The sequence below is a fragment of the Miscanthus floridulus genome, chromosome 5, assembly GCF_019320115.1.
Source record: "Miscanthus floridulus cultivar M001 chromosome 5, ASM1932011v1, whole genome shotgun sequence".
Taxonomy (NCBI): domain Eukaryota; kingdom Viridiplantae; phylum Streptophyta; class Magnoliopsida; order Poales; family Poaceae; genus Miscanthus; species Miscanthus floridulus.
The window spans coordinates 89,767,761-89,784,783 of NC_089584.1; the positions used below are offsets into that span (position 1 = coordinate 89,767,761).

General features: G+C 46.1%; 1 protein-coding gene across 1 annotated transcript; it reads left to right on the top strand.

Moving 5' to 3' along the window:
- The first annotated feature begins 10,928 nt into the window (after positions 1–10,928).
- Positions 10,929–16,011, top strand: LOC136454910 (probable sodium/metabolite cotransporter BASS2, chloroplastic). Its single transcript, XM_066455152.1, has 8 exons — positions 10,929–10,976; positions 12,853–12,980; positions 13,874–13,955; positions 14,035–14,086; positions 14,183–14,280; positions 14,986–15,147; positions 15,679–15,768; positions 15,895–16,011. Exons 1-8 carry the CDS (start codon positions 10,929–10,931, stop codon positions 15,970–15,972), a joined length of 738 nt encoding a protein of 245 aa, XP_066311249.1. The 3' UTR covers positions 15,973–16,011.
- Positions 16,012–17,023: the final 1,012 nt, after the last annotated feature.

Here is a 17,023-nt window from a genome sequence, read left to right on the forward strand (position 1 = left end):
CCTTCATGACAAATCCTAAGTTGCATCTTGCTTCAAGAAGTTTGCCATGAGAGCACAAAATGAATTTGAAGTGAAGCTTAAGAAGATTAGAAGTGACAATGGGAAGTAATTTGACAACACAAACATGGAAGCCTATTGTGATGAAGTTGGGATCAAACATAAGGTCTCTGCAACATATACTCCTCAACAAAATGGTGTAGTTGAGAGAAAGAACCCAGACATTGATCACTCTTGCAAGAACAATGCTAGATGAGTACAACACCCCCGATGCTCTATGGGCGGAAGCTATCAACACCGCATGCTATGCATCAAACCGTCTATTCCTTCAAAAGTTTCTTGGGAAGACACCTTATGAGTTGCTCAATGGGAAGAAGCCGGACGTCTCTTTCTTTAGGGTGTTTGGTTGCAAATGCTACATCTACAAGAAGTGGCAACACCTAGGGAAGTTTCAAAGACGTTGTGATATTGGTTTTCTTATTGGTTACTCATCAAAGTCCAAAGCATATAGAGTATTTAATCATACCACCGGCTTAGTTGAAGAAACATATGATATAGAATTTAATGAATCTAATGGCTCCCAAGGAGCACATGAGAATCTTGATGATGTAGGTGGTAAACCATTGAGGGAGGCTATGAAGAACATTCCGATTGAAGACATCAAGCCTAAAGATGATGAAGATGATGTACAAGTAATTGATCCACCTTTTTCATTAAATGTGCCATAAGATGATGATAAAGATGGGAGACTAGAAAATGAAGACACTCATGTCTCTCATGATCAAATGGTGGTACAAGCACAAGATGTTGATGCTCCACAACCCCTTCCTCAAGTGGTCAATAGAAGAAACACACCTCTACTACAAGGTCATCCACAAGATCTCATCATAGAGAGTCCATCAAAGGGTGTAATGACTTGCTCACAAAAACTTGCCTCATTTATTGCACATCACTCTTTTGTCTCTTGTTTTGAGCCTACTAAGGTAGAAGAAGCTCTTCAAGATTTGGATTGGATAAATGCCATGCATGAAGAGTTGAACAACTTCACCCGCAATAAAGTTTGGACTCTTGAAGAGCGACCAAAAGGTGCAAGAGTCATTGGAACAAATTGGGTGTTCCACAATAAGCAAGATGATCAAGGCATAGTTGTGAGGAACAAGGCAAGACTAGTTACAAAGGGGTTCTCTCAAGTTGATGGTTTGGATTTTGGAGAGACCTTTACACCGGTTGCAAGACTAGAAGCCATTCGTATCCTCCTTGCATATGCATCACATCATGACATGAAACTATATCAAATGGATGTGAAAAGTGCATTTTTAAATGGCTTTATTAATGAACTAGTCTATGTTGATTAACCTCCTGGGTTTGAAGACCCTAGATATCATAATCATGTTTATAGGTTATCCAAGGCGTTATATAGGCTTAAGCAAGCCCTAAGAGCTTGGTATGAGCGTCTTCGGGACTTCCTCATTGAGAAGGGCTTCACCATTAGGAAGGTCGACACCACACTATTCACCAAAAAGCTTGATGGGCATATCTTCATTTATCAAGTGTATGTTGATGATATCATCTTTGGATCATCAAATAAAGATTCTTGCAAAGAGTTTGGTGAATTGATGTCGAAAGAGTTTGAGATGTCAATGATTGGAGAGCTTATATTCTTTCTTGGTTTTCAAGTCAAGCAAATGAGAGAAGGGATTTTCATCTCTCAAGAGAAATATACAAATGATCTTCTCAAAAGATTCATGATGGATGAATGTAAGCCAATCAAGACACCAATGCCAACTAATGGACATCTCGACCTAGATGAGGGAGGTAACATGGTTGATCAAACTCTCTACCGCTCCATGATTGGTAGCTTGTTATATTTAACCGCATCTAGGCCTGACATCATGTTTAGTGTGTGTGTATGTGTGCTAGATTTCCAGCTAATCCTAAGGAAACTCATTTTATTACTATTAAAAGAATCCTTAGGTATCTTAAGCACACACCAAGCATTAGCCTTTGGTATCCTAAAGGAGCTATATTTGAATTAGTTGGCTATTCTGATTCGGATTATGCCGGTTGCAAAGTGGATAGAAAAAGCACATCCAGAGGGTGCTATTTGTTTGGTGGATCACTTGTGTCTTGGTCCTCCAAGAAACAAAATAGTGTAGCTTTGTCCATCGCCGAAGTAGAATATATTACCGTGGGTGCTTGTTGTGCACAAATACTTTACATGAAACAAACTTTGCTAGACTATGGTGTAGTTCTAGAAAAAGTACCTCTTTTATGCGACAATGAAAGTGCGGTAAAACTTGCAAATAATCTGGTTCAACACTCTCGCACCAAACACATACATATCTATCATCACTTTCTTAGAGATCATGTTGCAAAGAATGATATTTCATTAGAAGGTGTAAGGACCGAGGATCAATTGGTGGATATCTTCACTAAACTGTTAGATGAGGCAACTTTTTGTCGATTGCAGAATGAGCTCAATGTGCTTGATTTTAGTAACTTCACTAAAAATTGAGCTTGTGTTGTCCATTGCATTGCATTGTAATATACAACATGTTTAATCTTTGGTAATGCATATAGGGCTTGTCTAATATGGTTAAGATAACCGTCATAAAGCGTGTGAAGAACCTTAACCTTGGATCAAACTTGACAAACAACTAGATTTACTTTCAAGTATTGCATTGCAAATGCATGAATGTTGCTTTGTCGTTTATCTTCAATTGCCCTCTTATTGCCTATTTTCTTAAAAAGAATTATAGCCTAAGGCAAAATATTTTTGAAAATTTTGAGGATTTGAGACAGGTCACTCACATCAGTCCCCATTGGTGTTTATTTGGATCTTATTAGAGTTGGGACTTGATTGGGAACAGGCAGCATGAAGGACTTTGGAGATTTGCAGGAAAAAGAGTGACTGGACGCTGCACCGGACTCTAAAGTCCAGCGTCCAGTCAGTTCACAGGAGGTGAACTGCTGCTAAGAAGGAGTGACTGGATGCTGAAACAGTGCCTTCCCAGCATCCGGTTAGATGGTGATCCAGTGTCCGATCAAGCGAAGAAGACGAAGTCAGGATCGACCGGACTCTGCCTGGGTCCGGTCAGTGGTGATCGGACGCGTTCGGTCGTGATTCTAGGGGTTTTGGACCTCTCTGGAATCGACCGAACGCTAGGTGGCAGCGTCCGGTTGCTGCCACCGGAGCGTCCGGTCAGTAGAAAATGTACGGGATCCGGTTTCTTCTCTGTTTCCTTATCTAATCTATTGGGGCCACCATAAATCATGTTGTGCCATGACCTAGAGCCACATACGCTGTCATCACCGCTCGCCTCGCGCGCCTTGCTCCCACGCCACCATGTCGGAGTTGCTCCATCTGCCCACGCCTCTGCTCCACGTGCCCGTGCTCTAGCAACGGCGCCCAGCCCACGCCGCCAGCAGCCCTTTTGTGCCACTCTGCTTCGCCATCCACGCGCCAGCACCGCTACACCTCTGCTCCGCGCGCCCTAGCTCCACGTCGCCATAGTAGCGCCACCCAACCATAGCACTCACCTGCCTCGCCGCGCCTACACCGTCGTTTGCCCCATGCGCCGAGATCCCACAGTAGCAGCGCTGCTTCACTAGCATCGCCCCCATGCTCCAGCGCCGCCGCCCATGCTCGTGCCCTCACTGCATTGCTCGGTCACCGAATTTCACTGTAACCCTAACCCTAGATGTTCAGTTGCTGACCCAGTGATTCCCCGATTCATTCCTCTTCTCGTCGATTTGCCGGTTCATAAGGTAGCAAGCCCTTATTTCCAAGTTCATATCCATTGCTTGCTTTCTTAGGGTTTCATATCTCTAGATATATTGTATTTATTTATATATCCTATCTATTCTATCATGCAGCGAGTCGATACCGTTGTGGTCCCTTTGGCAGTTGACAGTTAACTCAGGGCCAAGCTCGCGAGTACGGATCGAGGCCAAGCCTCAGAAGTGACAGTTGGTAGTTGTTCTTTTTAGCTTCATTAGATGGCTCGTGTCAAGAATGTCGGAGAAGGTCCCGGTGATGAGGATCCGAGGCCCCCGCCTCACCAGCCTATAGATGCAAAAGGCAAGGCGACAAAGATGCTAGCAATGAGGAAGCGCAAGTACCCTGATGTAGATACAATAAGAGCAGCCATAGTTGTAGAGGCCGCAGAGCACGTAGAGAGAGGAGATGCTCAGAGTGGTGTTGTTATTGCAGATCAGCTTTCTCCATCTACGAGGGCTGCACTTGGGTAGGTTGAGCGCCATCATGGTGGTCTAGCTAGGACTCTCATGGTTGGAGGATGGTGTGTCGCTATTGATGAGAGTCAGTCTCAGGGGAGCCTCAGTGGCAGCCACAGCCAGCAGAGCAGACTTAGGAGGGAGAGCAGGCCAAGGAGATAGAGTAGGTACCTCAGCCACAGCTTCGTCGCTCTAGTCGTACCCGTGCTCCAGTCACACCGAGGTCAGAGACACAATGGAGGGGTTCACGTCGACCGCCTAGACCACAGGGTCCGCCTCTAGGGACTCACTTGTATTTGAGGGCCACCCAGCCAAGCAAATTCAGTAGCTCAGATTTGTGGACTTTGAGCAGTGGTTCCCACCAAGGAGGGATGACCGAGCTTCAGAAGGCTTCTACACACCTCCGCAGGAAGATTTTTATAATGCATATCTTAACAGTGGGGCAGTATTCAGATCTCAGAGGGTGTGCAATAGTGAGACCATTGTAGCAGTAGCTAGAGAGCATATTCGCCCTTACCTATCTTACCTACCAGGGCTAATAGATTTACTTGGACAGACAGGCCTATATGTTCCATCTTGGGTCCATCAATTCTATGCTACACTTTAGATTGACCCGCAGCACAGATTCATTCAGTTTGCTTTCAGAGGCAGAGATTATAGGCTGATGAGCACTAGGGTTAGAGAGATACTCAGACTTCAGGAGCAGCCTATCCGGCTACATGAGGTTTGCTATGGATAGACATCGCCTCCCAGACGCCCTCATGGTGGTCTTTTGCCCCTACATATCTAGTCCGCCATTGCTTTACAGAGCCATTCGGCAAGGGGTCGAGCAGGACACCCAGTGATCTCACTCCTATAGCTAGAGTGTTGGATGCTATTATAAGGAGGACACTGCTTTTGAGGATGGGGTATCATGAGGGCTTGACTCGCATACAGTTATGGTTACTGAACTCTCTGATGTAGCAGACAGTGTTTGACATTTGGGATCTCCTTCTATCAGAGATGGAGGAGACTATTGCAGAGGGGTTTAGGGGTCACAGGCAGCTGCCATATGCTCACTGGATTACATTCTTGATCCATAGGGCAGTTACTATGAGGCCACCTAAGATGCTGGCAGAGTATAGTGGTGCTACTATAGAGTTCTCTGCATACAACATGACTCAGATGATCTATCATAGTACAGTGAGGACACCCAGCCAGCCGAGCTGATGTCCAGAGGTGCCAGAGACTACAGCTCAGTAGGATGAGACCATCAGGGGCATAGCAACTATAGAGGAGGAGCAACTTGATGCTCAGTAGGAGGGGATGGTTGAGTGTGACCCCAGTGATAGCTCAGATGAGGACTACCGTGATATCCCTTAGATGCCTCAGATGCCTCCAGCAGGAGGGGATCATGTCGTTCACCCATTCGACCTATCCGTTGGCTCTAGGATGAGCAACGGAGACGTATTTGATGGAGATGCAACGGTCTTTGTAGAAGTCCCAAAAGTGATGGCCAGTAAATGTAGTTCCGAGGTCAGTGATGATGCTGTTCGGGAGACCAAATATGTGGATGATGTCTTTGAAGAGCTCGACTGCTTTCTTTGCAGTAGCCGAGACGAGCGGTTTATACTCAATCCACTTGGAGAACTTATCAATGGCGACGTATATGTACCGAAAGCCACTTGGCACTGGCTTGAAAGTCCTAATCATATCCAGTCCCTAGCATGCGAAGGGCCAGGAAGCTGGGATGGTTTGTAGCTCTTGTGCCGGCACATGTATTTGCTTGGCAAAAAATTGACATCCTTCATAATGTCGTACAACGTCTTCTACATCGAAGATGGCTATGGGCCAGTAGAAACCTGCTTCGAAAAGCCTTGCTGACTAGTGTTCTTGAGGCCGCGTGATTGCCGTAGGAACTAGAGTGAATTTCGAGAAGTAGCTTCACTCCCTCTTCGTGGGTGATGCATTTCTATAGAATCCCTTCCTTGGCACTTTTCCTCATCAAGTTGCCGTCTACCAGCACGTAATGCTTCCTTCATCAAATTAGGCATTCGGTTTTAGTTTTGTTGGCGGGTACTTCGGTGCTGGTGAGGTACTTGATGAATTGTTCCTTCCAATCAGTGGCCGGCGAAATTACCGATAGTACAAGCTGCTCGGTGACGGGAACTTCCTGTACTTCCTTATCTTTCTTAATAGACGACGCTAGGAGATCTTGAATGAAGACCCCCGATGGACTCACGGCGCGAGAAGAGCCCAACTTAGATAAATGGTCGGGGACCTGATTTTGGTCGCTTACCACGTGGTGGTATTCGATGCCGTAGAATTTTTCTTCAAGTTTTCTAACTTCGGCGCAATATGCATCCATCTTCTCGCTGGAGCAAGACCAGTCTTTGTTAAGCTAGTTGATTATCAGCGTGGAGTCCCCGTATACCATGAGTCATTTGATGCTGAGCTCAATGGCTGTACGGAGTCCATGGAGACATGCTTCATATTCAGCGGCATTGTTGGAGGCCAAAAAGTGTATCCGGAGAACGTATCAGAGCTTATCCTTTGTGGGCGTAATGAACAGAATGCCTACACCAACACCATTGATGTTAAGGGCGCCATTGAAGTACATCACCTAGTGCTCGGGGCAAGTGGCGGCGATAGGCTATTGGATCTCGGTTCACTCAGCGATGAAATCAGCGAGCGCCTGAGACTTGATCGTAGGCCTGCTTCAAAATTCAATGGAGTAAGTGTCGAGCTCGACAGCCCACTTGATGATACGGCTGTTGGCCTCTTTGTTACGGAGGATGTCCCCTAGAGGGAACTCAGAGACCACGGTGACCTTGTAATACTCAAAGTGGTGGTGGAGCTTATGTGGTGTAATCAAGATGGCGTATAGCAACTTTTGGACCTGAGGATAACAAGTTTTGGACTCGTTAAGGACCTCGCTGATGAGGTATACTGGACATTGCACCTTATAGGCATGCCCAGCCTCCTCGTGTTCGACCACGATGGCTGTGTTGACGACACGGGAAGTAGCGGCGATGTAGATCAGGAGAGTTTCATCTAGCCATAGCGCCGTCATGATCGGAGGCTTTGTTAGGAACACCTTGAGCTGCTCAAAAGCTGTTTCTGCCTCTTCCGACCAGTAAAAGCGCTTGGAGGCCTTGAGGAGTTTGAAGAACGGTAGCCCTTTTTTGCTGAGGCGCGATATGAAGCGGCTTAAAGCAGCCATGTAGCCTGTAAGTTTCTGTATATCCTTGATGCATGTTGGCCATTTCATGTTGGCGATGGCGGAGACCTTGTCAGGGTTGGGTTCAATGCCATGAGCGCTGATAATGTAGCCCACCAGTATACCGGATGGAACTCCAAAGATGCACTTTGAAGGGTTCAACTTCCATCGGTACTTTTTCAGGTTGGCGAACGTTTCTTCGAGGTCGGCAATAAGATTGTCGGCGGTCCTAGACTTGACAACCACATCATCGATGTAAGCCTTGATGTTGCGACCGATCTGTGATCGAGGCACATCTAAATGGCCCTTTGATAGGTTGCCCCAGCGTTCTTAAGTCCGAAGGACATGGTGATGTAGCAGTATGCAACAAAGGGCGTGATGAACAACGTCTTGACCTGGTCTTCTTCCTTGAGGGAGATCTAGTGATAGCCAGACTAACAGTCAAGGAAGGAGAGCAGTTCGTAGCCGGCGGTGGAGTCTACAACCTTGTCTATTCGAGGCAAACCGAAAGGGTCTTTAGGGCAGTGTTTGTTAAGATCAGTATAATCAACACATATTCTCCATTCCTTATTCTTTTTTTGAACGAGAACAGGGTTTGCTAACCACTCAAGATAGTATACTTCTTTTATAAATCCGACAGCTAGGAGCCATTTTATTTCTACCCTAATAGCCTCCTTCTTGTCTGGCGTGAATCGGTGGAGTTTCTGCTTGATCGGTTTGGCGGTCGGCGAGACATTTAAGGAGTGCTCGATCTTCTCCCGTGGTACCCCCAGCATGTCTACAGGTTTCCAAGCAAACACGTCGATGTTGGCACGTAGGAAGGAGATGAGCGCGCCTTCCTATTTGGGTCAAGGTGAGCCCCAATCTTCACGGTCTTGAAAGGGTCGTCGAGGCCGAGGCCAACCTCCTTTATTTCCTTGGACTTGGCAGAGGCACGGGGAGGCTCCAGCTCTAGGATCTCCATGTCGTCGGCGAGCAATGTCTTGGCTTCGGTGACCACACTGGCCATCTGGATGGAGAGGTCAGTGGCTTTGACGAGAGCGAGACTCTCTGTCTTGTAGGCATAGGCGATGGAGAGGTTGGCCCACAAGGCCAGAACTCCTGCAGGCGAAGGCATCTTTAGCACCAGATAAACATAGTGCGGTATAGCCATGAACTTGGCTAGAGCTGGCCAACCAAGTATGGCGTGGTAGGCGGTGTTGAAGTCAGCGACGTAGAAGTTGATGTGTTCGACGTGGTAGTTGCTTGCCGTGCCAAACTGTACTGGTAGGGTGATCTCCCAAAGCGGTTTGGAGGCCCTACCAGGTACCACACCCTAAAAGGAGGAGTCAGAGGGTGTGAGATCTGATAACCCAAGGCCTAGCTCCTTTAGGGCTCAGGTGAAGAGGAGATTTAGGGCGCTCCCACCGTCCACGAGCACCTTTCTGAAAAGCACGTTCTGGATGGTTGTGCCGGGGACGAGGGGGAAACGCCCTATGTAGGGGATGTTCGCCCACTGGTTGGCCCTACTGAAGGTGATGGGTACCTCGGACCATGGGCGATAACTAGGGTTAGCGGTGTCGTCTTCCGTAGTGACGGAGAGCACCCGCCGTGCGGTGAGCTTCCGTTCTCTTCTGCTTTCAGTGGTGGCGAGACCCCCGAATATGGTGGCGACCACCTTGTCGTGGTACTAGAAGGCATTGTTGTTACCCCCAGGTGGTCGGTGGTCTCTGGCTCCATCGTTGGTGTCGTCTTCCATCTTTTTGTCCTGAAATTCCTTAGCCAAGCCGAGATAGTTCTTCATCTTGTGTTTGGCGTTCTTGTGAAGAAAGCATGGGCCAACGAGGATTTTTTGGTATTGCTCGTCGTAGTTGCGCTTGGTGTGAGGTTGATTGATGGCGGCGATGATGTGGTCTAGCCGGTGGCGATGATTTTGGCCAGGCTTGGGTCCTTCTATTCGATCACAGCCGTTGTCATGATGGTAACTACGGACATCGAAGTGGCGGTCGTTGTGGCATCGGTCGTCGGGGCGGTCATCTTAGCGGTGAGGTTGGCAATGGGTGCCTGCATCCTCGTTGAAGCGCACCTCGGCTTCCTCGGCGTCGGTGTATCGGTTGGCAGTAGTGATCATCTCGCCAAGGCCTATGGACGGCTTGCGGTTGAACTTGGAGCGAAGCTCGCGATGGTGGAGTCCTTGGGTGAAGGCGGTGATGACCTTAGCTTCCGTGATGTTGGGAATAGAATTCCTCATCTCGGAAAAGCATCAATTGTAGCTACGGAGGAGCTCGGACAGCTTCTGGTTGATGCGGTTGAGATCATGCTTGGTGCCTCGACGAGTACACGTAGCCATATAATTGTCGGTGAAGACTTTTTAGCTCTTCTTAGGATCCGATGGAGTCTGGGGCAAGGCTAGTAAACCAGCTCATGGCAGGTGGTGTGAGCATGACGGGGAGATAGTTCGCCATGACACTAGTGTCTCCTCCGGCGACGCGGACAGCGGTGGCGTAAGCCTGTAGCCACTGTGTTGGATTCATCCTTCCCTCGTAGGGCTCGACCCTAGTAATTTTGAAACCATGGGGCCATTGGAGTGTTTGGAGCGCCCTCATAAACACTGGAGGCCCTTCGGGGTTGTGGTCGGTGTTGGCTGCAGCGTTGCCAGCGTCGATCTGCTTGAGAGCTAAGTCCAGGTTTCCATACTCCTGCTCGTACTCCTAGCGGCGGTGCACTTCGTCTTCATGGCGATCGAAGCGACGTTGCTCGATACGCCATCGTGCATCCCGGAGGTTGCTGAGGTGCACTCGAGCGTCCTATTCGACCTCCTAGTCATGTTGGCGATGGTGTTCGGCACGATGGCCCCTGGCTCCCCCTATAGAGGCAGTGACTGGTCAGTGAAACGGCTTTGACTGGGGCGGCGATTGGATCTCAGCGCAGCTGACTAGCGAATCGTGCTCGTGGAGCACAAAGGTCTCTGATCCTCGTGAATCTCATTAACCTGACAGTGTGCCGCTTTAAGCATGGTGGCGACCTTGGCGAGCTCGGGCGTCTGCGGGAGGCGGGCGAGCACGTTGGCGGCCACTGTCAGATTAGCGCTTGGAGTCTTGAAGACATCGTGGCCATCAACGCGGAGAAACTCTTTGTTGAGGTCACGGTGGAGTGGAAGTGGCCTTCCTTGTGAGTCGAGCTAATTATTTCGAGCAGCCTCGGCCCGTGCAATAGCTGCCTCATTTTCTCGACGCTGCGCACGGTTGACGTTCCGGTTCTCATGAGCGACGCGTTCCTCCTTGGTTTCGCTGTTCCAAGGAGGGCTATCGATGCTGACGTTGAAGATCGCGCCACCCCGGAAGGGTGGAAAAAGGAGCTGCTCGATGAAGGTATCGGCGAGGGTCTCCGTAGAGCCCTAAGACTCGGAGCCTAGGTTTTCCTCCGAGATGGTCTGGAGGGACACTCCAGGGCACCAGTCTACGTGTAGCATGTTGATGGTTGGCGGAGGCTGAACAGCGAGCTGGTCGGCGAGTGGATGGGCATATCCCACCTGGTCGGCGAATTTCCCCCTCAGGGCGTCTTGGTAAGTAACGACAACGTTGGTGAGCCTGAAGGCTAGAGCCGTAAGTCCTGAAGTTTTTCAAGCAGCCTCCGATAGATCTAGATCGGAGGGTGGTCAGTGCTAAACCAAAGTATCCAGGGCCGATTCGGCGACGGAGAGGCAATCGGTGAGCTTCAAATCGACCCGATCGATGGATTCGATCAGATTGTCATTGTTGATCTGCCTCCTCTGGTAGCGAGGAAGCGGGTGGCGGGTCGTTGATGAAGGAGATCTCGGAAGTGGTTCCAAGATCGGATCTGCTATTGCAGGCGCGAGGGTGGTCAGCACAGAAACGATCTACACCGGCTTGAGGAGCTCACCGACTCCGTCAGCGTTGATGACCCACGAGATGGATCCGACCGTGAAGATCTGGCCAGGCTGCGGAAGGGACGAAGAGCCTGTGGAAAAAGCCATCTTGATCAATAAGGAAATAGCACGCACAGCCCCTACCTGGCGCGCCAACTGTCGACAGAATATCGTCGATAGTCCTCCGAGGGGTATCCCACGAAGGTAGATTGATCGGCAGAGGAGCGTGAGATCAAGGACAAGAAGGCAATAGAGACACACGAGTTAGACAGGTTCAGGCCGTCAGTATGACGTAATACCCTACTCCTGTGGTCTGTTGGTTTGTATTAGCTATCGTCTGATATTGCGTGTGTTTAGAGGGGTCCCTGCCGCCTTATATAGACCGGAGAGCATGGTTACAAGTCGGTTAGATCTGAGAGATAACCGGAAAGTAATAACTAATTACAGGAATCTTGTGATCATACATATCCTAACATATCTCGTAGTATCTTTGGGATATCTTCCAGATGTCTTGCGGAAGGCGTCGACCAGAGTCGTGCCCCGCAAGGCGTCGTCTTGTGGGCTGGGCCGCCCCTGAGGGCGCAGCCCATGTGGTCTGCCGTGGGTATCCGGGGTCATACCCCCACAGGAGGGTAGGCTCCGCCTCGGCCAACGTCTAAGGGCCGGCCCTGCCTCGCCCGATCCATCGAACACAGTTCCTAACAGAAGTTCACGTCGCCGCCAACCACTACGGGCTAGAAAGTACCACTCAAGGTCAAACCTCTGGCATCGTGCAGGAAGCGATCACATCTCAGCATGACCCATCCCTGCGACATGTCATTCTGGGGAACTCACATCGCCCATAGTGACGGACGCATGGTCACTGTGCTGCCAACTCCTTGCCTGACCACCGTCCAACGTCAGTCAACCGGCGTCAGTTGACTGGCACTGTACCGCTAGCCTCCCGTATGGTTTTCTGTCAGAGGACCCTCTGACCATTCCGTCCGCTCGGATGGGACGGAAGACAAGAATGGCGCACGACGCCTGCACGTAAGCTGCAGTGGCCAATAGGACCCCGGTACGCCGCCGCTGCCATCACGATCTACAGGGTCAGCGGGACCCACGCAAAGAGGAGGGCGGCGCACCTCCGGGAGCCTGATTTTCTCTTTCCTTTTTCCTCCTCCCTTCGGTGGTTAAAATCCCCTGCTTCCCCTTGACCTATAAAAGGGAAAGCAGTGCGTCCTACTGAAGGGATCGATTCATCGAAAAAACACGTCACATCACACCAGAGACTTGGGAGCTACCTCCCTCTCTCGCTAGTTTGTAACCCCCTACTACAAACTCAGTGCTAGTAACACGAGCAGCTCAAAACTGGACGTAGGGATATTCAGCCCGAAGCAGTATAATTCTTGTGTCCTCTTAGCACATCATTCGGGTTAGACGCGTAATATACAAATTTTCTAGCCGGTGTCTAATCGAAACACCGACAACATTTCACTAGAGTATCTCTACCAGACATTTCATTTTAATGCCTGCATTTATAAGCACATAATTTGGGTGCTTTATTTTGCAGGCCTTGAAGCTATCAGCTCCTCTTGCAACTGGTCTTATCTTGGTCTCATGTTGCCCTGGTGGACAAGCGTCAAATGTTGCAACTTATATATCCAAGGGAATTGTTGCGCTTTCAGTTCTTATGACCACGTAAGCTTGATGTTTTGCTTGCAAAAGAAAGGAATTTGTTTGGTACTTATGTTAATCTCTTTGACATCCATACACCTGCATCTTTCCTGAGCTTCTTTATCCATTACTAAAGCTGTAGATACTTAGCATCCGCATGCATGTATCCTTTTTTTAAGAATATACACTGCATATCTTTGCATTAAGAATAATAATAACTTTTAAGAGTTCAAAATTGAGCCACCAGGGTCACTCGCACACATTTGCAATATTGACATCACGCACACAGTTACTCGTGCACATTTGCTCATGCTATGGGATTATACACATCTGTCCTGACACCGTTTCATTTTCTGTTGCACTTATCATTTTATTATTGTGCTATCTGTTTCCAGGTGGAGCATTTAATTGCTAAAGGTTTATACTATCACAATCACAATATTGATTTGGACAGTGCATTCCTGTTGCCAGTTTCTATTGCTAGCTTTATGTTGTCGAGTTGATCTTATGCCAGATCTCTCTGTAACATCAGTCCCGCGATTTAATGCCAACAATGCTCTGCTGTTGTCTGAATCAAAATTTGGATTTAGTTGAGGATTCCATGGTGAAATTTTGGAGTGAAAAAAAAAACTTTTGGAATTAACATAGGCAATGTCAAGTTTAACTAGCTTCTAGTCATAAATCACTTACGAGGTTTATACCCTCTGTAGTATCATAGCAGAAGATGTTTGTGTAATATTTTTCTGTAGAATTTGATTTGCAGGTCATTGACTGTTGCATGTAGTATTTCTGATTTCACTTTATTGTTCTGTTATGCTACTTAGTTTTTGATTTAGAGATATTCTTTCGATGCTATTTATGCTTCCTTCAGCCTACTTCTCTATTGCATTCTAACATTCCCCCCGTGCATGTTATAGTTGCTCAACTATTGGTGCTATAGTGATGACACCCCTCTTGACAAAACTCCTTGCTGGTCAACTAGTTCCTGTTGATGCAGCAGTAAGGACACTACAATCCTGTTCCAATTTGTTTCCTTAATTATGTCTGCCTGAGTTAAAAGGATATTTTGTTTACGCAGGGATTGGCCATCAGTACTTTCCAGGTTGTTTTGGTGCCGACTGTTGTTGGAGGTGCTTAAAAAGCTTAATGGGAGATTAATTTACTGACTTTTAGTGTCTTAGAAATATTTTATGACAGCTGGTGTGACTATTTCTTTCACTATTCAGTATTGGCCCATGAATATTTTCCTAAGTTGACTGAGCGCATTATCACTGTAACGCCCCTGATCGGTGTCCTCCTCACCACTTTGCTTTGCGCAAGCCCTGTAAGTCTTATAAAGAACTTTCCTGAGTAAGATTCAAGCCTTTGTATAACTGTTAGTAATTCAAAATCATTTTTTTATATATTTCATGAAAACCAAAATCCACTTTTGTTGAGTTAAAGAAAACGCAATAACCCATTCTAACCTGAACAAGCATGTGATGATTCTAAGCATGGTCAGGTGTCCTTATATTTTCTTAAATAGTAATGAGTATAGGTATATCCTATTCCCTTATACTCCCTGCTTTCAAATTGTAAGTGGTTTTAGTTTTGTCCTAAGTTAAACTTGTCTAGCTTTGACCAAGTTAAAAAAAAAAGACATACCCAGTGCAGAGAGCTTCCGCCCTGTGCGGGACCTTCCGGTCACAGGCGGTAAGACTCTACCGCTTGCACCAGGCCCGCCCTTCCTAGCTTGACCAAGTTGATAGAAAAAATATATTAACATCTACAATATCAATAAATATACTATCAAAATACATGTCATGTTGTATATAATGAATCTTGTTTGATGTTGCAGATGTTTGTGCATTTTATTATAAACTTGGTCAAAGCTAAAGAAGTTTTACTTAGGACAAAGCTAGCATGACTTACAATTTGGAGCTAATGGAGTATATTAGTAAATAGTTGCTCCTCATAATGATATTTTGAATAGTATGAATGGGATACTATTTTTTTCTCTAGTTTTGATTCAAAACTGAACTTTTGCAAGATTGGACAAGTCGCAGAAGTGTTGAAAACTCAAGGTGGTCAACTTATTTTCCCTGTCGCTCTGCTTCATGTTGCTGCATTTGCTCTTGGGTACTGGTTATCGAGATTATCTACCTTTGGGGAATCAACCTCTAGGACCATCTCAATTGAATGTGGGATGCAGGTAAAGATATGTTGATATGCTCAGGTTTAATCTGTTCTCATCTAGGCATAGAAATTTGTAGCACCGTTCAAAGCTAGATGGTTCTTATTCGTTGTTTGGGATGTTATTGGATAGTTATGGACAAGTAAAGAATCAATTTGATCAATTATTTGTATAAATTACTCTGCTTGTATGGTTTGTTATGTATTATGTAGGTTGCTTAAACACCAATATTCGTAACATTATTTTGCTGCCTAATCGCTCAAACATGTTATCTGTCAATTGGTTGATGATGTGTAGACGGCCCCTTGATGAATATGTTTAGTTTTCCACTATTGATATAAAATGAAATGAGATTGACTTTTGCAATTCATACTCTGTTCTATCGAATGAAGTTGTTAGACACTGAAATCTCGGTGATTGTACTAGCAGTTTGGTTCACAAACCATCAAAACATCATTAGCTGGATGACTACCCTTCAGTTACCCTTGCCTAGAGCAATGTGCATTTTCATACGTTTAGTGCTTGTCAATCTCACTTTTTTTCTGGCAGAGTTCTGCACTTGGATTTTTACTTGCTCAAAAGCATTTCACAAATCCACTCGTTGCTGTTCCTTCAGCTGTCAGCGTTGTGTGCATGGCTGTAAGTTCTCTAGTTCCCCTCTCTAATCCCTGCACTCATTCATTTGCATTCACCACAATTTTTTTTTGGGCGGCGTAAATAAAATATATTTGTCAAAGGTCTTCTATTTTATTTTTTCCATGACAGCTTGGAGGGAGTGCTCTTGCAGTTTACCGGAGAAACAAAGGGCTTCCAGCGAATGACAAAGATGATTTCAAGGAGTAAAGAAACTCAACACATGAGCTCCTAGCTATTAGAGTGCAGTTAGATCAGAAGGATATTCATGTTCTAATACTTTAGGCATAGATAGGAAGGCCTATTCTACTGTTGATTATCATTAGGGGTTCCGCTTTGCCTATGTTTGGTGTGTACTATAGTATTTCATACTATCTTTGTTCATGAATAAATCACGTTCATGAATAAATCAATTTTTAGAGTTATCCTAAGTCAAACTTTTTTTTTATGTTTAACCAAATTTATTAAAAAAGTATAAATATTTGTGATACCAAATAAAATAGATTATGAAAATAATAGTATGATGTATCTAATGATACTAATTTGGTGTAACAAGTCTTGGCGCTCTTTTATATAAATTTAGTTAAACTTAAAAAGTTTTTGAAAATAAGCTGCTTCCGTGCAGAGCAGTAAAAAAAAAGTTTTGTATGGGTTTACGATGCAAGGGTGAGTAAATAATATTTTGAAGAGACTGATCTGTTTGTTTAGAGTTGTCGTAAGTCAATTGTTAGAGTTCTCCTAACTCAAACTATTCAAAATTTAACCAAATTTATAGAATATTAAATTATATTTATTATTGTTTGTATGGGTTTTATTTTAGACTACTCCCTTTGTTCTAAATAAAATAACTTTTTAGAGCAGTCACAGCATTGTAAAAAAAAACTCTTCTTTTAAGAAGAGAGAAGGAGCCTCGTTTTTGCACGTTGCAACATACCATGACCGGAAGAAATATGCTAGCATCGAGGTCTGATTGCATCGATGCCACGAGGTAAATTTTGTTTTGGTATGCCTGAAGCACTCACATACTACGCATCGAAGGATTTCAAAAAAAAAAACTCATCCGCGATGGCTAGACAGCCCCTGGGTAATCTTCTCACGCAGATCAAGAAAATCTCTGAACCTCTGCCCCACTCATACACAGCGGCACCGCATCTCTGTGAGATGAGCTGGTCACAGACCTGTGCTTTGGATATGGGACAGACGAGAGAGTTTTTTTAACTCGCTCGGAAAAAATCCCCGAAAACAACGCGCTGGTGTGCCA